Source organism: Nerophis ophidion, linkage group LG10 (assembly GCF_033978795.1).
Source record: "Nerophis ophidion isolate RoL-2023_Sa linkage group LG10, RoL_Noph_v1.0, whole genome shotgun sequence".
Classification (NCBI taxonomy): Eukaryota; Metazoa; Chordata; class Actinopteri; order Syngnathiformes; family Syngnathidae; genus Nerophis; species Nerophis ophidion.
Window position 1 is genome coordinate 45,681,270 of NC_084620.1, and position 20,650 is coordinate 45,701,919.

A 20,650-nucleotide genomic window follows, 5' to 3' on the forward strand; every position below is an offset into this window, starting at 1 on the left:
TCTACACAACTCGTAAACTGAGGCGTCTATACATGTATCACTCGGATTGTTTGATTCTGTCGCTACTGAACTTGCAATTGAAGGACTCGGCCTCTGGAGTTCAATCTTTTCAAACGAACAGGAGTGTGTCCTCCTGAATAAAGGAACTGAGTCACCGTGTGACACAAAGGACACCAGTAGATCTAGTACTTGGAAAAGAATGTTCGCTGGGTGTAGCATTATCAATTATTTATTACAAAAATGAATTCCTGAGGACCCGAAAAGGAACGCCATGTCCTGGTACGATGACATCTGCTGTCTGCAACGCCTTGTGGCGACTCGCTTCCTGTACTGCAGTGTTGGCGCTCAGGTGGCGCCAGGTGTCCTCATCACAACAGCTGTCAAATAGGTCTCCGGCGACCAGTAGCGTGCCAACTGACATCCCTCTCACCTGCACGCTCACGTCCTGCCCCGTGTGGCCAGGAGTGGGTAGTACACACACCTGAAGACAACAAAAGCGACAATAATGAATGACGTCAAAAAGTTGTAAAATTAAAAACAAACCCCTTTTCCATATGAGTTGGGAAATTGTATTAGATGTAAATATAAACGGAATACAATGATTTGCAAATCCTTTTCAACCCATATTCAATTGAATGCACTACAAAGACAAGATATTTGATGTTCAAACTCATAAACTTTTTTTTTTTGCAAATAATAATTAGCTTAGAATTTCATGGCTGCAACATGTGCCAAAGTAGTTGGGAAAGGGCATGTTCACCACTGTGTTACATCACCTTTTCTTTTAAAAACACTCAATAAACGTTTGGGAACTGAGGAAACTAAATGTTGAAGCTTTGAAAGCGGAATTCTTTCCCATTCTTAATTTATGTAGAGCTTCAGTCGTTCAACAGTCCGGGCCGCGGTTGTATTTTACTCTTAATAATGCGCCACACATTTACGATGGAAAACAAGTCTGGACTGCAGGCCCAAGTACCCGCACTCTTTTTTTTACGAAGCCACGCTGTTGTAACACGTGCTGAATGTGGCTTGGCATTTTCTTGCTGAAATAAGCAGGGGCGTCCATGAAAAAGACGGCGCTTAGATGGCAGCATATGTTGTTCCATAACCTGTATGTACCTTACAGCATTAATGGTGCCTTCACAGATGTGTAAGTTACCCATGCCTTGGGCACTAATGCAGCCCCATACCATCACAGATGCTGGCTTTTGAACCTTCCGTTGATAACAGTCTGGATGGTTCGCGTCCCCTTTGGTCCGGATGACACCGTGTCGAATATTTCCGAAAATTTAAAATGTGGACTCGTCAGACCACAGAACACTTTTCCACTTTGCATCAGTCCATCTTAGATGATCTCGGGCCCAAAGAAGCCGGCGGCGTTTTTGGATGTTATTGATGAATGGCTTTCGCTTTGCATAATAGAGCTTTAACTTACAGATGTAGCGACGGACTGTATTTAGTGACAGTGGTTTTTTGAAGTGTTCCTGAGCCCATGTGGTGATATCCTTGAGAGATTGATGTAGGTTTTTGATACAGTGCCGTCTGAGGGATCGAATGTCACCTGTTATTCAATGACCTCGGACTATGTTAAGGTAACGTGTGGAGTTCCCCAGGGTTCGGTCCTTGGCCCTGCACTCTTCAGCATCTACATGCTGCTGCTAGGTGACATCATACGCAAATACGGTATTAGCTTTCACTGTTATGCTGATGACACCCAACTCTACATGCCCCTAAAGCTGACCAACACGCCGGATTGTAGTCAGCTGGAGGCGTGTCTTAATGAAATTAAACAATGGATGTCCGCTAACTTTTTGCAACTCAACGCCAAAAAAACGGAAATGCTGGTTATCGGTCCTGCTAGACACCGACCTCTATTTAATGATACAACTCTAACATTTGACAACCAAACAATTAAACAAGGCGACACGGTAAAGAATCTGGGTATTATCTTCGACCCAACTCTCTCCTTTGAGACACACATTAAAAGCGTTACTAAAACGGCCTTCTTTCATCTCCGTAATATCGCTAAAATTCGCTCCATTCTGTCCACTAAAGACGCTGAGATCATTATCCATGCGTTTGTTACGTCTCGTCTCGATTACTGTAACGTATTATTTTCGGGTCTCCCCATGTCTAGCATTAAAAAATTACAGTTGGTACAAAATGCGGCTGCTAGACTTTTGACAAGAACAAGAAAGTTTGATCACATTACGCCTGTACTGGCTCAACTGCACTGGCTTCCTGTGCACTTAAGATGTGACTTTAAGGTTTTACTACTTACGTATAAAATACTACACGGTCCAGCTCCATCCTATCTTGCCGATTGTATTGTACCATATGTCCCGGCAAGAAATCTGCGTTCAAAGGACTCCGGCTTATTAGTGATTCCCAAAGCCCAAAAAAAGTCTGTGGGCTATAGAGCGTTTTCATTTCGGGCTCCAGTACTCTGGAATGCCCTCCCGGTAACAGTTCAAGATGCCACCTCAGTAGAAGCATTTAAGTCTCACCTTAAAACTCATTTGAATACTCTAGCCTTTAAATAGACTCCCTTTTTCGACCAGTTGATCTGCCGTTTCTTTTCTTTTTCTCCTATGTCCCACTCTCCCTTGTGGAGGGGGTCCGGTCCGATCCGGTGGCCATGTACTGCTCGCCTGTGTATCGGCTGGGGACATCTCTGCGCTGCTGATCCGCCTCCACTTGGGATGTTTTCCTGCTGGCTCCGCTGTGAACGGGACTCTCGCTGCTGTGTTGGATCTGCTTTGGACTGGACTCTTGCGACTGTGTTGGATCCATTATGGATTGAACTTTCACAGTATCATGTTAGACCCGCTCGACATCCATTGCTTTCCTCCTCTCCAAGGTTCTCATAGTCATCGTCACCGACGTCCCACTGGGTGTGAGTTTTCCTTGCCCTTATGTGGGCCTACCGAGGATGTCGTAGTGGTTTGTGCAGCCCTTTGAGACACTAGTGATTTAGGGCTATATAAGTAAACATTGATTGATTAATTGATTGAATGTTGGTTTCCAGCCATGCCGCTTACGTGGAGTGATTTCTCCAGATTCTCTGAACCTTCTGATAATATTATGGACCGTAGATGTTGAAATCCCTAAATTTCTTGCAATTGCACTTTAAGAAACGTTGTTCTTAAACTGTTTGACTATTTGCTCACGCAGTTCTGGACAAAGGGGTGTACTTCGCCCCATCCTTTCTTGTGAAAGACTGAGCATTTTTTGGGAAGCTGTTTTTATACCCAATCATGGCACCCACCTGTTCCCAATTAGTCTGCACACATGTGGGATGTTCCAAATAAGTGTTTGATGAGCATTCCTCAACTTTATCAGTATTTATTGCCACCTTTCCCAACGTCTTTATCACGTGTTGCTGGCATCAAATTCTAAAGTTAATGATTATTTGCAAAAAAATAAAATGTTTATCAGTTTGAACATCAAATATGTTGTCTTTCTACCATATTCAACTGAATATGGGTTGAAAAGGATTTGCAAATCATTGTATTCCGTTTATATTTACATCTAACACAATGTCCCAACTCACATGGAAACGGGGTTTGTAAATCATGTTTTCCACTCGGATAGAAGAATGACGACATAATCTGACGAGTTGGTCAAATTAAGCAGTCAATGTAGACCCAGAAATGGTGAGAAAGACACGAAAAGACGCTTGGTTTTACCTTTTTTCTTCCTTAAAATTATGAGTCATTCTTCATCTAAACAGAAACACATGAACGTCTTAACAGTCGGCATCCTAATGACAGCAGACCTTGTCCAGTAAGTGATGTTTTCTTATGTTTGTTGGCTCTCATAAAGTCTGCAGTGAGTAATATTCAGTGATGTTAATACGTAAACATTGTGATGCGTTTTTGAAATATTGTGCCTTCAAATGCTTAAAATTATCAAAATACATAAATATTACATGTTAGTATGAATGTGCCTGTTACTACAGGACATATATAATTACAGTGTGTATATACAACCTTAATGGATGGTTATTTAAAGGGCTTTATAAGCAGAATAGAACAACGCCCATAGGCTCCATTGTAAGTAGGCTTTTGATCGCATTGAATTCATATTCAGAATGCATTAAAAAGGAAAAACATGTGTTCTTCTCTTACATAAGGATTGCAAATATTGTCAAAATTCCAAAATAAGTAACTTTTCAACCTTTGTAACATATTTCCATAACTTTTGGGATGATACATGAACCTCCAACTAGTTGAACGACACCTCTATCTAGCCAGAGGGGGTCTGTATAGCTTTTACTGGCACTTAGAACTTTGAGAAGGGGGGCAGGAACCCTGCCACACAAACAACAACAAATATGCTGATTTTGCTTTATGGCATAAGTCCCTTCCTCTTTCCTCAGTCGTTAAAAAGACAGAAGTCGCTGCAAACGCCTGCGTGCCGCCAGAAAAAGAAGCAGAAGAATAACGCTAGGGCTGGATGATATGGCTTTTTATTAATATCCCAATATGTTTAAGCCATATCACGATACACGACATAAATCTTTATATTTTGCCTTAGCCTTGAATGAACACTTGATGCATATAATCACAGCAGTATGATGATTCTTTGTGTCTACATTAAAACATTCTTGTTCATACTGCAGGAAATATTTTAAACTCATTTTAAACTTTCATGCAGAGAGGGAAATCAAAATTAAGTCAATTGACCAAAACTGTATTTATTAAACAGTTATTAAGCAGTGGCTCAAACATTCATGTCATTTCAAAACAGAAAGTGCAAGATTGTCAGATACATTTTAAAACAAGCTATTAGTGCACTTTTGTGCATGATGTCACTAAGATGACATATCAAAACACTTAATTAAAGTGCACTTTTTGTACAGAACGCCACTACAATAGTTTAAAACAAATAAAGTGCACTTTTGTGCATGATGTCTCACAAGATATTTCAATGAGTGTCAAATAAAAATGAGCTGCGTAACAGGAAATCAAATAGTGTACGTCCTTCGCTATGTGGTAGGTTACTACGGATGTTATTAAATTCTGTTGTTGACTATTTTTTTCATACGATCTGGAAATGGTTGCTTCGGCATATTGTGGGTATGGCACCGAACGGAGTTGTTGACATGCAGTTTTAAGCACTCTTCATTCTCTAGCGGGTGACTTTTCAAATGATGCGACAAATTAGCAGTAGGTGTTACTTTTTGTAGCAACACGTTTGCCGCATACTAGTTCGACATATTCCCGTTTGAAGCCAAGCCACCGCCAGACGATGCACCCCGTGCTGTTTTTCTTAGGAATTAATTATTCCTTAATTTGTTACCAGATTTGCACCTTCTTTCTCTTGTACTACCACTTGCAGCACCCCTCTAGCATCACAGCCAATGTTACCCATGCTGCAACCTCTCCTGCGAGGGCGTATACGTATGTGACATATGTAAGAAGGTGTGCATGCTGTCTGTGAGAAGGAGACAAGAAAGAGTAGGAAGAGCCTGTCAGGGTTTCCCACACATTATTTGTGGCGACCAGCCACGAAAGAATTACGGCCACCACAAATAAATAAAACAAAATTTTTTTTTTCCGGCTTTTGACTCGTTCGACCGCTCATAAAAGCAATGGGACTCTGTTTGTGAATGGAGCTTGTAGTTACATGTTATATAAATATGCAAATATTATATAAATATGTATATAAATATGAACATAAAGTGTTGTAATTATATTCCAACTCCGCGTTCTTCTTGGTCATCGCCGCCGATGCCACAATCTCTTGTCTAGCAACAATTAACAGTCTTTATATGCCTTAAAGGCCTACTGAAATCCACTACTACCGACCACGCAGTCTGATAGTTTATATATCAATGATGAAATATTAACATTGCAACACATGCCAATATGGCCGGTTTAGTTCACTAAATTGCAATTTTAAATTTCCCGCGGAGTTTTTTTGGAAACGTTGCGGAATGATGACGCGTGCGCGTGACGTCACGGACTGTCAGGAACTATTAGCTCAGCACCAGTTACGGCTAAAAGTCGTCTCTTTTCTTCGCATAATTACACAGTAATTTGGACATCTGTGTTGCTGAATCTTTTGCGATTTGTTCAATTAATAATGGAGACTATAAAGAACAATGCTGTTGGTGGAAAGCAGTGTATTGCAGCTGTCTTTAGCACCGAGACACAGCCGGTGTTTCTTTGTTTTTAACACAGAGCGGTCAAGCGAACATGTTTCTCTACGTCAACCAGCATGTTTTTGGACGGGAAAATTGTGATGTACATCTTACCGGAGACATCATTGGATTATTCGTCCTCCTTCAGTAACTGTTCAAAAGGCAGCTGTGAGCTTGGCTCCTCGGCTTCTCTCTGAGACACTGCGTGTTCACCGCAGCCATCCCACCTCGAGGTATGTCTTTACAATCTCACTAAAACACTATTAAAACAATAAGCAGATAAGGGATCTTCCAGAATTATCCAAGTAAATTTGTCTAATTACATCTGAAACGCTCACACTGCCGCCGCCCGGAGCCGTCGCTTTTTATTTTATTTTATTTTTTACTAGTACTTCACTATCAATATCATCATCCACGAATCTTTCATCCTCGCTCAAATTAATGGGGAAATTGTCGTTTTCTCGGTCCGAATAACTCTTGCTGCTGGAGGCTCCCATTGGAAACAATGTGAGGACGTGAGGAACCCTCACCCTTGTGACGTCGTCTTCTGCGACTTCCGGTAAAGGCGAGGCTTTTTTATCAGCACCAAGAGTTGCGAACTTTATCGTCGATGTTCTCTACTAAATCCTTTCAGCAAAAATATGGCAATATCGCGAAATGATCAAGTATGACACATAGAATGGACCTGCTATCCCCGTTTAAATAAGAAAATCTCATTTCAGTAGGCCTTTAATATGCCTTAAGTTGTGTTGACTCACCTTAACTGCCTGGTCTAGTTTTATGTCTAAAAGATAAGACACTTTTATATCCCGCTGATGCATTTTTCGTGCCGTGCAGAGATATCTCCGCTTAGTTATTCTCACATACCTGACACACATTCCAAGAACATAAGACAAGGACTGTTCTAATGGCAAAGATCACTCATTTATATTGTATTTGTCTTTTGGTTACAGATTACTCTTGAAATGGGTGTATTTTGTGAATGATGCTGTATTGCTGCTTTCCCAAGGTTTGACCAAGTCATTCCGATATCACTAACTGTTTCTGGATATTTCTTTATCGGGTAGGAAAAAAGTCAAAACCCTTCCCATTTGACTATGTAGCGAGCAGATGTGTGGAGCTCCAACTGAACTTTTCATTAAGCCTCTTCCTTTCCCCCGGTTAGCTCATTTATCTTTTGAAAGTCAAATCAACAACTATTTTACGACCCCCCTCCAGTACTTCTACGGATCCCTTGGAGGTCCTGGACCCCCTGTTGAAGACCTCTGCTCTACTGTGTATGACAGGAGTGCTCAGCGGTTTTACCCCTGCAAAAACGCCTATCGAATAAATGATAAATGGGTTGTACTTGTATAGCGCTTTTCTACCTTCAAGGTACTCAAAGCGCTTTGACACTACTTCGACATTTACCCATTCATACATACATTCACACACTGATGGAGGGAGCTGCCATGCAAGGCGCTAACCAACACCTATCAGGAGCAAGGGTGAAGTGTCTTACTCAGGACACAACGGATGTGACGAAGTTGGTACTAGGTGGGGATTAAACCAGGGACCCTCGGGTTGCGCACGGCCACTCTTCCACTGCGCCACGTCGAAGATACTCTATATCAGGGGTCCCCAACCTTTTTTGCACCAGGGACCGTTCTAATGTAGGCATTACAATAACAAGATCTGATAGCTCAGTTACAGCTCTTTTTATTACCTATTCTGCGTTATGTGTTTTATGTAACGATAGGCCCTCGAGCAGGCCTGGGCAATCATTTTGACTCGGGGGCCACATTTAGCGAAAAAAAATATGTCCTGGGGGCCGGTGTACCTATTTTTAGACACACTAAAACAAAACCTCCCAATAATGTCTAATTGAATGCTAAAAACATTATGACAGACTGCCTTAAAAAAAAGAATGGAATTTTTACATTTTTCTATGCTTGTTAAAACACTGAATATTGACAAAATATCAATGTCACACCGCCTTTCGATCAACATTTTTTACAATCAAGTGAAACGCAACAAAAATTTTACAAACAGTGAAATATGAACGCGAAGGGTACACGATAAACCCACCTAAAATCTGATATATCTGATATTTGCTGAATTTCCCGCAGGGATCAATAAAGTACTTTCTATTATTTTCTATATATCACAAAGCTTTAGAACTTTGTTGTGAAAATCTCCTTCCGCGTCTGTGAAAATTTTTCCCGCCCACACTGCTTGGTGCTTGTCTGAGCTGCTGTGACGTAGATTACCATTGTAACTAATTAGATTACCATAGTAACTAATTATATTACCATAGTAACTGGTATATCAACATAAGCGCGGATTCCAACCATTGAAATACTTTGTATAGTTCAAGACTTACGGTCATTTGAAAACATGGCAGCTAAAATTTCCATCTTAAAGATCTAAAAAAATTATTGGGAAGTGTCCGGCGGGCCAGATTGAAAAATTCAACGGGCCTTAATTTGCCCAGGTCTGAGAATCAAGAACATGTAGAAACGCCCCCAGCTTCGCTGAGCCTGAGGTCATCTAAGATGGACTGATGCAAAGTGGAAAAGTGTTCTGTGGTCTGACGAGTCCACATTTCAAATTGTTTTTGGAAATATTCAACATTGTGTGAACCGGACCAAAGGGGAAACGAACCATCCAGACTGTTATCGACGCAAAGTTCAAAATCCAGAATTTGTGATGGTACGGGGGTGCATTAGTGCCCAAGGCATGGGTAACTTACACATCTGTGAAGGCACCATTAATGCTGAAAGGTACATACAGGTTTTGGAACAACATATGCTGCTATCTAAGCGCCGTCTTTTTAATGGACGCCCCTGCTTATTTCAGCAAGACAATGCCAAGCCACATTCAGCACGTGTTACAACAGCGTGGCTTCGAAAAAAAGAGTGCAGGTACTTTCCTGGCCCGCCTGCAGTCAAGACCTGTCTCCCATCGAAAATTTGTGGCGCATTATGAAGCGTAAAATATGACAGCGGAGACCCCGGACTGTTGAACGACTGAAGCTCTACATAAAACAAGAATGGGAAAGAATTCCACTTTCAAAGCTTCAACAACTAGTTTCCTCAGTTCCCAAACATTTTTTGAGTGTTGTTAAAAGAACGGGTGATGTAACACAGTGGTGAACATGCCCTTCCCCAACTACTTTGGCACGTGTTGCAGCCATGAAATTCTAAGTTAATTATTATTTGCAAGAAAAAAATTAAGTTTATGAGTTTGAACATCAAATATTTTGTCTTTGTAGTGCATTCAATTGAATGTGGGTTGAAAAGGATTTGCAAATCATTGTATTACGGTGGCAGAGGGGTTAGTGCGTCTGCCTCACAATACGAAGTTCCTGCAGTCCTGGGTTCAAATCCAGGCTCGGGATCTTCCTGTGTGGAGTTTGCATGTTCTCCCCGTGAATGCGTGGGTTCCCTCCGGGTACTCCGGCTTCCTCCCACTTCCAAAGACATGCACCTGGGGATAGGTTAATTGGCAACACTAAATTGGCCCTAGTGTGTGAATGTGAGTGTGAATGTTGTCTGGCTATCTGTGTTGGCCCTGCGATGAGGTGGCGACTTGTCCAGGGTGTACCCTGCCTTCCGCCCGATTGTAGCTGAGATAGGCGCCAGCGCCCCCCGCGACCCCGAAAGGGAATAAGCGGTAGAAAATGGATGGATGGATGGATGTATTACGTTTATATTTACATCTAACACAATTTCCCAACACATATGGAAACGGGGTTTGTATATTACAGTAAACAAATAAATACAACTAAACAAAATATAATAAGGATAAAAAGTTAAATACAAGTGACTTCAACAAAATAATTAATTTCAGGTAAAATCCAACTCAAAAAGGTGGGTCTTAAAGGCCTACTGAAACCCACTACTACCGGCCACACAGTCTGATAGTTTATATATCAATGATGAAATATTAACATTGCAACACATGCCAATACGGCCTTTTTAGTTTACTAAATTACAATTTAAAATTTACCGCAAAGTGTCGTGTTGAAAATGTCGCGGTATGATGACTCGTATGATGACGCGTGCGTTTGACGTCTCGGGTTGTAGCGGAAATTATTTTCCAGCCCGATCCAAGCTATAAGTAGTCTGCTTTAATCGCATAATTAAACAGTATTCTGGACATCTGTGTTACTGAATCTTTTGCAATTTGTTTAATTAATAATGGAGAAGTCAAAGTAGAAAGATGGAGGTGGGAAGCTTTAGCCTTTAGCCACACAAACACACGGTGTTTCCTTGTTTAAAATTCCCGAAGGCGAAGCTTTACTATGGATCAGAGTGGTCAAGCGAACATGAATCCTGACCAAATGTCAACCAGCAGTTTTCGGTGAGAAAATTGTGGTAATAAGTTTGGTCTTACCGGCGACGTCGGTGACATCAGCGGAGCTTCCAGCAGCGTGACTTGCCTCATAAACACTGGGTCAACACACGTACCCGTGGCCACACCCCTCCGACTTTAAAGGTACTATTTAATCTCACTAAAACACTAACACAATAGGCAGATGAGGGATTTTCCAGAATTATCATAGTAAATGTGTGTAATAACATCTGCAATCGCCTTTTTTTTAAACTTTTTATTTTCTAGTCCTTCAATCTCAAGATCCTCATCCACAAATCTTTCACCCTCGCTCAAATTAATGGGAAATTGTCACTTTCTCGGTCCGAATAGCTCTAGCTGCTGCTGGCTATGATTGTAAACAATGTGAGGATGTGAGGAGCCCTACTACCCCTGACGTCACGCGCACATCGTCTGTTACTTCCGGTACAGGCAAGGGTTTTTTATTAGCGACCAAAAATTGCGAACTTTATCGTCAATGTTCTCTACTAAATCCTTTCAGCAAAAATATGGCGACATCGCGAAATGATCAAGTGTGACACATAGAATGGACCTGCTATCCCCGTTTAAATAAGAAAATCTCATTTCAGTAGGCCTTTGAAGACATGAACGTTATATGTTCCCTAGGAACTATTGTTTGTGTTGCAATAGGGACTTTATTGAGTGATGCACCGGAAAAGGAATTGGGCTCGTGTTGTTGTACAGTTTTGAGCATGTCTGCCGAAGTTCAACAAACAGTCTAAATTAGGGGTCACCAACATTTTTGAAACCAAGAGCTACTTCTTGTGTACTGATTAATGCAAAGGGCTTCCAACCAGTTTGATACACAATTAAATAAATTGCCAGAAATAGCCAATTTGCTCAATTTACCTTTTTTTTTTATTTACCTTTAATAAATAAATGTATATATATTAAAAAAATGGGTATTTGTGTCTGTCATTCCGTCGTACATTTTTTTTCCTTTTACGGAAGGTTTTTTGTAGAGAATGAATTATGAAAAAAACTTATATTTAAAAATCCTATAATCATTTTAAGGTTGTATTTTTTTCTCTAAAATTGTCTTTCTGAAAGTTATAAGAAGCAAAGTAAAAAAAACTAATGAATTTATTTAAACGAGTGAAGACCAAGTCTTTAAAATATTTTCTTGGATTTTCAAATTCTATTTGAGTTGTGTCTCTCTTAGAATTAAAAATGTCGAGCAAAGCAAGACCAGCTTGTTAGTAACTAAATACAATTAAAAAAATAGAGGCAGCTCATTGGTAAGTGCTGCTATTTGAGCTATTTTTAGAACAGGCCAGTGGGCGACTCATCTGGTCCTTACGGGCGACCTAGTGCCCGCGGGCACCGCGTTGGTGACCCCAGCTCTAGAAAATATTTAGCTTTATTCATTATTGACGTGTTTCTTACAACTTTATGTTGTATATTTTTTACATGAGATTTCTAGTTAAATTTTTCATCAATCATTATACCTAGAAATTTGGTTTCATTTACTCTTTCAATTTGTATTCTGTCTATTTGTATTTGTGTTTGACTTTCTCTTTTACTAGGAACTATTGTTTTTGTTGCAACAGGGACTTTATTGAGTGATGCACCAGAAAAGGAATAGGGCTCGTGCTGTTGTACAGTTTTGAACATGTCTGCCGAAGTTGAACAAACGGTCTAAATCAGGGGTGTCAAACGTACGGCCCCCGAACAGGTTTTATCCGGCCCGCCGGATGAGTTTGCTGAGTATAAAAATGAGCCAAAATTTTTGAATTAAATAAACAGTTCTAAATGTGTCCACGAGATGTCACAATAGCAATTATTTGTATCTTTGTAGATTATGCTACAAAATAAACAACAAAATATGTTAGTGCACTAGTCGAGGAAAATGAGCAAACTACATAAATACAGTTGTGATCAGAATAATTCAACCCCCACACAATTTTGGTGTATTAGCAAGTTGGACATTTATTCCGTATTTTGTTTATAGTCATATCAAATAAAGATGTGTCAAATAGACAAATGCAACTTCAATTGTAACACTGTATTTTACAAAATACCAAAAAAGGACATTTTTCTTAATATCTCATTGACAAAATTATTCAACCTCCTAGTTACATGCATCTTTAGTACTTAGTAAAACACCCTTTGGCAGTAATTGCAGCCTTCAAATGTGATACATAACCGGACACAAGCTTCTTGCAACGATCTACAGGTATTTTAGCCCATTCCTCTTGGGCAAAAGCCTCCAGTTTATTCATATTCTTGGCCTTGCGTGCTGCAACTGCCTTCTTCAAGTCCCACCACAGGTTTTCTATAGGATTTAGGTCTGGCGACTGTGAAGGCCACTCCAGAGTCTTCCAGCCCTTCTTCTGCAACCACTCTGATGTTGATTTGGAGGTATGCTTGGGATCGTTGTCCTGTTGGAAGGTCCAACGTCTCCCAAGCCTCAGCTTCGTCACTGACTTCATGACATTTGCAGCTAATATATCCTGGTAGGAAATAGAATTCATAATGCCTTGAACGCGCTGGAGATTCCCGGTACCTGAGGCAGAGAAACAGCCCCAGAGCATGATTGACCCCCCACCATGCTTAACAGTAGGCAAGGTGTTCTTCTCTTTGTAAGCTTCATTTTTTCGTTTATTCATAGGCCCAAAGAGTTCCAGTTTTGTCTCATCACTCCATAGAACTGTTTCTCAAAACCTTTGGGGTTTGTCCAGATTATTTTTGGCATACTGGAGTCTATTTTCTTGTGCCTGGTAGTCAGAAGTGGGGTGCGCCTGGGAGTTCTGGCATGGAGGCCATCATCTCGTAGTGCGCGCCTTATTGTCTGGGACGAAACCTGCGTTCCCCCCTCTGCAATGTCCTGTTGTAGTTCCTCAGCTGTTACCCGGGGGGTTTTCACCACTGTACGCTTCAAATACCGGACAGCAGTTGCACACAGCATCCTCTTTCTACCACGCCCAGGTAGTGTTTCCACTGTGCCTTTAGCTTTCAACTTGTGAATTATGCTCCCAACTGTGTCTCTTGGAATATGTGATGTCTTTGCTATTTTCTTATATCCATATCCTTTCTTATGAAGAGAAATTACCTCCTCTCTTGACTTCTTTGACCACTCCCTGGACTTCACCATGTTGCAAATACACCATTGACCATCTACAAGAAGCTGAGCGTCACAGTCTTTTTCAATGAGTTGCTCGTTATGGTTCTAATTACATCTACAGGTGTTTTCAACACCTGATTAAAAAGACCTTATTCAAATTCTGTTCTTAAGAGTTACGATCTTCAAGGGGTTGAATAATTTTGTCAATGAGATATTAAGAGAAATTACACTGTTTGGTATGTTACAAAATATAATGTTGTAATTCAAGTTGCATTTGTCTATTTAATGCATCTTTATTTGATATGACTATAAACAAAATACAGAATAAATGTCCTACTTGCTAAAACACCAAAATTGTGTGGGGGTTGAATAATTTTGATCACAACTGTAACATCCTGTAATTTGATTTTGATATTATTTTTTTATCTTGATAGATTGAAAATGAGGACTAATGAGTTGACTGATGAACATTATCACGTAATCTATTTAGAAAGAATAAATAACGACAAATAAACACAGAATACTAGTATTAACTGCAACATGTAAGTGTAAACAAACATAATATGTACATTTTCAGATTTTGCTTGTTCTATTTTAAACAAAGACAACAATAATCGTTCGTCTTTATTTTTAGGTTATCGTGCCGTGATTTTACCAGTCCGGCCCACTTACGAGTAGATTTTTCTCCATGTGGCCTCCAATCTAAAATGAGTTTGACACCCCTGGTCTAAATAATCAATTATCTAGTCCGTGTGTGGAAAAGAACATAATTTAACACTTACGTGCTCGTCCACGACGTGTGGGCACCCCTGTGCAAACGTGCTGGGTGTATAAATGTCCCCTTGACTTATGTCATGTCCTACTATCATAACTGACGAGTGGAAAAGACTGAGGTTACCAACATGGTCGGAATGTCCGTGAGTCCCCACGACCAGGCGGATGTCCCCGGGCTCCAAACCCCGGTCTTTTAGCGCCTTGAGTAGGAAGTTTCTGTCCCATGGCCCCCCGGTGTCCACCAGGATATTGTTATTGTTGTGTCCCCTTATTAAGGTGATGCTTCCGTCTGCCTTAAATGTCCCGTCCTGCTGAGGTTGATAATAGCCTACTTTAAGGACGGACACGGAGTACGGACAACCAGGAAAGTCCATTTGTGATTCAGACAGAGGAATTAGTTGGAATTGACCACTTGACGCCATTTGGAGACGCTGCGAGTTCGACTTCCCGGATGTACAACTTTTGTAAACATCCGGTCTCATGTCCGGTCTGACCTTTTTTTATTTTTATTTTTTTATTTTATCTTTTTTTTTTAAATTGAACTGCAAACATACCTTTATGATTCACACAAAACAATATTTGGTTTTGTTTTATTTCCTTGACGTTGAAAGTGTCTTGACTATTGTGTGTGAATGATAAAGGTATGTTGTTCAATAACAAAACGTTTTTTTAAGTATATACATATTAGGGGTGTGGGAAAAAATCGATTCGAATACGAATCGAATCGTTTACGTTGTGCGATTCAGAATCGATTTTTTTTTTTTTTTTAAATCTATTTTTTTTAATCAATCCAACAAACCACTACACAGTAATACCATAAAAATGCAATCCAATTCCAAAACCAAACCTGACCCAGCAACACTCAGAACTGCAATAAACAGAGCAATTGAGAGGAGACACAAACACGACGCAGAACAAACCAAAAGTAGTGAAACAAATATGAATATGATCAACAACAGTATCAATATTAGTTATAATTTCAGCATAGCAGTGATTTCAAATCTCATTTACATTATCATTAGACATTTATAAAAATAAAAATAAAGTGTCAAAGTGGCTTACACTTGCATCGCATCTCATAAGCTTGACAACACACTGTGTCCAATATTTTCACAAAGATAAAATAAGTCATATTTTGGGCTCGTTTAATAGTTAAAACAGATATACCTTATTGCAATTAGTTGATAAAACATTGTCCTTTACAAATATATAAGCTTTTTTAAAAAAAAGCTACTACTACTACTCTGCTAGCATGTCAGCAGACTGGGGTAGATCCTGCTGAAATCCTATGTATTGAATGAATACAGAATCGTTTTGAATCGGAAAAATATCGTTTTTGAATCGAGAATCGAATCGAATCGAAAAAATCGATATATTATCGAATCGTGACCCCCAAGAATTGATATTGAATCGAATCATGGGACACCCAAAGATTCACAGCCCTAATACATATACTAAAAAAATATGGAGAAAAAAAAGGCCAAAAAGGGCTGCCTAAATCACTTTAAATGTTTTAACAAGGGTATCAATTTAAGGGCTTTTATACTCTTAATCAACTCCAAAATCTGATTGATAATTGTAACCCATTAAGCCAATCACAAAATGTAGGCCTTACTTTCATAAATCGACATTTATGTAAAATTTATTTTGGCTGAAGTACATGTCCGGTCTGACCTGAATTTTTTTGTGATTGATTGAGACGACTTTTATTAGTAGATTGCGCTGTACAGTACATATTCCATAAATGACCACTAAATGGTGACAACCGAATAAGTTGTTCAACTTGTTTAAGTTCGGGGTCCACGTTGATCAATTCATGGTTGTTACTGCCATCGCAAAAATAGGAGGTGACACTACACAACCATTTTAAATCAATATTTTTGTAAGCTTAAAAGGTGAACTTATAATCATCACACAGTGCTCTTTATCTTTTGTGTCTTACATTATAGACCAGAGGTCACCAACGTGGTGCCCGCGGGCGCCAGGTAGCACGTAAGGACCAGATGAGTAGCCCGCTGGCCTGTTTTAAAAATAGCTCAAATAGCAGCACTTACCAGTGAGCTGCCTCTATTTTTTAAATTGTATTTATTTACTAGCAAGCTGGTCTCGCTTTGCTCGACATTTTTAATTCTAAGAGGGACAAAACTCAAATAGAATTTGAAAATCCAAGAAAATATTTTAAAGACTTGGTCTTCACTTGTTTAAATAAATTCTTTTATTTATTTACTTTGCTTCTTATAACTTTCAGAAAGACAATTTTAGAGAAAAAATATAACCTTAAAAATTATTTTAGGATTTTTAAACACATATACCTTTTTACCTTTTAAATTCCTTCCTCTTCTTTTCTGACAATTTAAATCAATGTTCAAGTATTTTTTGTGTGTGTAAAGAATAATAAATACATTTTAATGTAATTCTTTATTTTAACTTGTTTTTTCGACGAAGAATATTTGTGAAATATTTCTTCAAACTTATTATGATTTAAAATAAATAAAAATATTCTGGTAAATCTAGAAAATCTATAGAATCAAATTTAAATATTACTTCAAAGTCTTTTGAATATATTTTAAAAAATTGTTCTGGATAATCTAGAAGAAATAATGATTTTTCTTTGTTAGAAATATAGCTAGCTTTGTTATATATTATCAAAGTGCAGATTGGATTTTAATCTATTTAAAACATGTCATCACAATTCTAAAATTAATCTTAATCTTAAATTTACTAATGATGTCCCATAAATTATTGTTTTTCATTTTTTCAAAAAGATTCGAATTAGCTAGTTTTTCTCTTCATTTTCTTTGGTTGAATTTTGACTTTTAAAGAGTCGAAATGAAGATAAAGTATGTTTCAAAATGTAATTTTCTTTTTTTTTCGTGTTTTTTTCTCTTTTAAACCATTGCATTAAGTGTTTTTTTTAAATTATTTATTCTCTACAAAAAAACTTCTGTAAAAGGAAAAAAAATGTATAACGGAATGACAGACAGAAATACCCATTTATATTTTTATATATTTATATATATATATATATATCATATTATATATATATATATATATATATACACATATAGATTTATTCATTAAAAGGTGAATTGAGCAAATTGGCTATTTCTGGAAATTTATTTAAGTGTGTATCAAACTGGTAGCCATTTGCATTAATCAGTACCTAAGAAGTAGCTCTTGGTTTCAAAAAGGTTGGTGACCCCTGTTATAGACTATGTAGATCACAATATTATTTATCAATTATTGGCTCACGTCTATACTACAAAATTATTTCTATTTAAAAGTTATTTTTTAAAACCTTTAATAATTAGGTTCTGTTAAGAAAGACAAAAAATAATAATAAAAATGACAGGTCGATAGTCGGGTTATTTCTAATAAGTGACGGGTCAATTATGAACGTCAAATTAAATGATTAAATTCTCAATTAATAATCCCTAACGTTGTTGCAATAATAAATTATTATAGATGAAAATGGATGGATTGATGGAGTTCCAAGCAATTTATAACTATATGAATGCAGGCGGAACGCCTTCCGTGTTACTTGTTAGCTAGTCGGATTATTCATGGTGACACTCCCTGTCATCTTGACTGTACTGTTGACCCCACAATGGCGGAGGAAACAACTTTTTTGAAAGCTTCCTCCTTCATGGATCCTTTTAAAGGCTTCTTGTTGGCATATTTGATGCCCGAGTCATGTTACGACGAGTTATTTATCAAGTTCAACCTTTTGGATGGTACGTGTGTTCGTTTGATATCCTCTCGCTCACTCACTCAAAACCGGAAGCGCACTTGTGTAAAGCTAGCATCTCCTTCGAAATATTACACCTCGCTTCAATATGTTGTTTGGTTAAATTCAATAATTGTACCTAATATATACTATACTATCATGTCTGCTTTAAATTCAAAATGCTTTAGTTTTGCTTACATGGTTGCTTACTTTTTACTTTAGATCATATAGATGTATTGATTTGCATTAGTTGCTACCTAAAGAGGCTGTTTTGCAACTTGCTTAAAGTAAAAAAAAAAAATTATATATATATATATATATATATATGTATGTGTGTGTCTGTATATATATATATATATATATATATATATATATATATATGCACACATATTTTGTATATTATATTTTAATAAAATCCCCTGAAGAGCAGGAAAACCTGCGAAATAGACTTGTAGGGATAAAATAACCTATGTTTTTTTCTGACCTAATGTATATTCCACTTTACCCCGGTATTGAACACTGTATAACAGATTAACCACAGAAACCTCAATTATTTATATATATATATATTCTGTGGTTATTTATATATATATATAGATATATATATATATATATATAACCACAGAATATATATATATATATATATATATATATATTAGGGATGTCCCAATCCAGGTTTTTGCACTTCCGATCCGATACGATATTGTTTTTACACTTCAGATCCGATACCAATACTGGCCTATCCGAGCATGTATTGAAGTTTAATGTTATTTAGCCTACTTAGTTGTCAGATTCATGCTGAAAAGGATTTTAGTACTTTTGATAACAACTAGCCAGCTGAATTAGGTGATTTTGAATAATACACAATAGTTGGTATTCAAGGATAAACACAAAATTGGGCAAAAAAGTATTTAGTCAGCCACCGATTGTGCAAGTTCTCCCACTTAAAATGATGACAGAGGTCTGTAATTTTCATCATAAGTACACTTCAACTGTGAGAGACAGAATGTAAAAAAAAATCCAGGAATTCACAATGTAGGAATTTTAAAGAATTTATTTGTAAATTATGGTGGAAAATAAGTATTTTGGTCAACCATTCAAAGCTCTCACTATCGCTGTCTTGTCCACATTTACACAGAGGGAGCACATGCACACACACACACACACACAAAAGAATAGAATAGAATAGAATAGTACTTTATTGATCCCTGGGGTACTATAATATTCTATTCTATTATTTTGTGTGTGTGCATGCGCTCCCTCCGTGTAAATGTGGACAAGACAGCGATAGTGACAAAAGCAGTTCAAGAGAAGCAACTAACATGCATTCTAGTTAAAATTACCTATGCAAATAAGCTAACCACACTCTTCGTTAATGGGCGTGTTATATAAGGATGTCATTACGTGTTAAAAGCCTTAAAACGGCGGGATATAAAGCCTAAAACACATTGGAAAGTGCCTTATAGGCATCTTCGTGAAGGTTACCAACAGCCTCCAAAGGCAACTCCATTGCTTGACATTGTATTATTTTTGTGTCCAGAGCATTTTATTGATTTTGATTTTTTTGTGTTCTAGTTCCATGTCTAAAGATTTTGATCAGCAAAGGACTGGGGATAGGCATCATCCTTGGATCAGTGATGGGTAAAAATAAACATATTTTTTTCATTATAAGAATGCTTGAAGTGTTTCAATTGCGATGTTCTATCTTTGAAGTGTTTAGAACAGGGGTCGGGAACCTTTTTGGCTGAGAGAGCCAAGAAGCCAAATATTTTAAAATGTATTTCCGTAAGATCCATTAATAATAATATTTTTTTTACACTGAACACAACTAATCACGTGCATTTTTAAGTAAAACCAGCATTTCTAGGGTATAATAAGTCTGTTATTCTCTGTAATAACATTGTTATTCTGAAGCTAACTGTGGAGGGGGTGTGGCCTGCAGGCCTGCAGCGACAGGTGCGTAGTCGGCCGATTTGGGCCTTGTTATCTAATCACCTGTCGCTATGTTATAAGCAGCAGCCATGAGCCAGAGTGCGAGCGAGAACGAAAGAGAAAAAGACAATTGCTGGAAAGCAACTGAGAGACTTATTGAAAAATAAAACAATATCGTAACCCTGAAACAGGCTCTCACGTCGGTGCTTGGTGGTCTGAAGAACCCCCAGGAGGGCAAGCCCCACACTAATCAATAATAAATAAATAACTTTTTACCATTAACGCAACTTCTTGAACAGGTGCAGAAAACGGATGGATGGATTAAAATGCACGAGAATGTTTTATACTTTGAACGTTACTTTTAACAATGTGATTACAAGCGGAATTATTATTTACTTAGCGTCTTAAGCAGTGTCAGCTCAGATTTATCTGAGAGCCAGATGCAGTGATCAAAACAGCCACATCTGGCTCTAGAGCCATAGGTTCCCTACCCCTGGTTTAGAATGTATCTTAAAGGGGAACTGGACTTTTTGGGATAATTGTGCCTATCATTCACAATTTTTGTGTAAATCAAGAACATATGTGAGAATTTTTTGGGATTCTGAAGATAAAAAACACTCGCAAGATGCGA

The 20,650-nt window shown here is 38.2% G+C and overlaps 2 protein-coding genes across 4 annotated transcripts in view; one reads left to right on the forward strand and one right to left on the reverse strand.

Moving 5' to 3' along the window:
- Positions 1-213: 213 nt before the first annotated feature.
- On the reverse strand, positions 214-14,837 carry mblac1 (metallo-beta-lactamase domain containing 1). Its single transcript, XM_061913912.1, has 2 exons — positions 14,369-14,837; positions 214-481 (listed from the first exon to the last, which is right to left on the reverse strand). The coding sequence occupies exons 1-2, from the start codon at positions 14,780-14,782 to the stop codon at positions 233-235; spliced, it is 663 nt and encodes a 220-aa protein (XP_061769896.1). The 5' UTR covers positions 14,783-14,837; the 3' UTR covers positions 214-232.
- A 3,069-nt stretch (positions 14,838-17,906) lies between these two features.
- The window catches only part of mpdu1b (mannose-P-dolichol utilization defect 1b), a 41,234-nt gene continuing 38,490 nt past the window's right edge, over positions 17,907-20,650 (forward strand). For all 3 annotated transcript variants that reach the window (XM_061913914.1, XM_061913913.1, XM_061913915.1), the window contains exons 1-2: positions 17,907-18,094; positions 19,663-19,728. In XM_061913914.1, the coding sequence (XP_061769898.1) occupies positions 17,968-18,094; positions 19,663-19,728 (193 nt within the window). In that variant the 5' untranslated portion in view covers positions 17,907-17,967. The remainder of the gene's footprint in view (positions 18,095-19,662; positions 19,729-20,650) is intronic.

Excerpts from the sequence above, each read along its gene's own strand:
- mblac1 (XM_061913912.1), bottom strand. The coding sequence starts at position 14,782 with ATGGCGTCAAGTGGTCAATTCCAACTAATTCCTCTGTCTGAATCACAA. Across the intron at positions 482-14,368 it reads CACACGTCGTGGACGAGCAC|GTGTGTGTACTACCCACTCC; the intron begins GTAAGTGTTAAA and ends TGTTGTCTTCAG.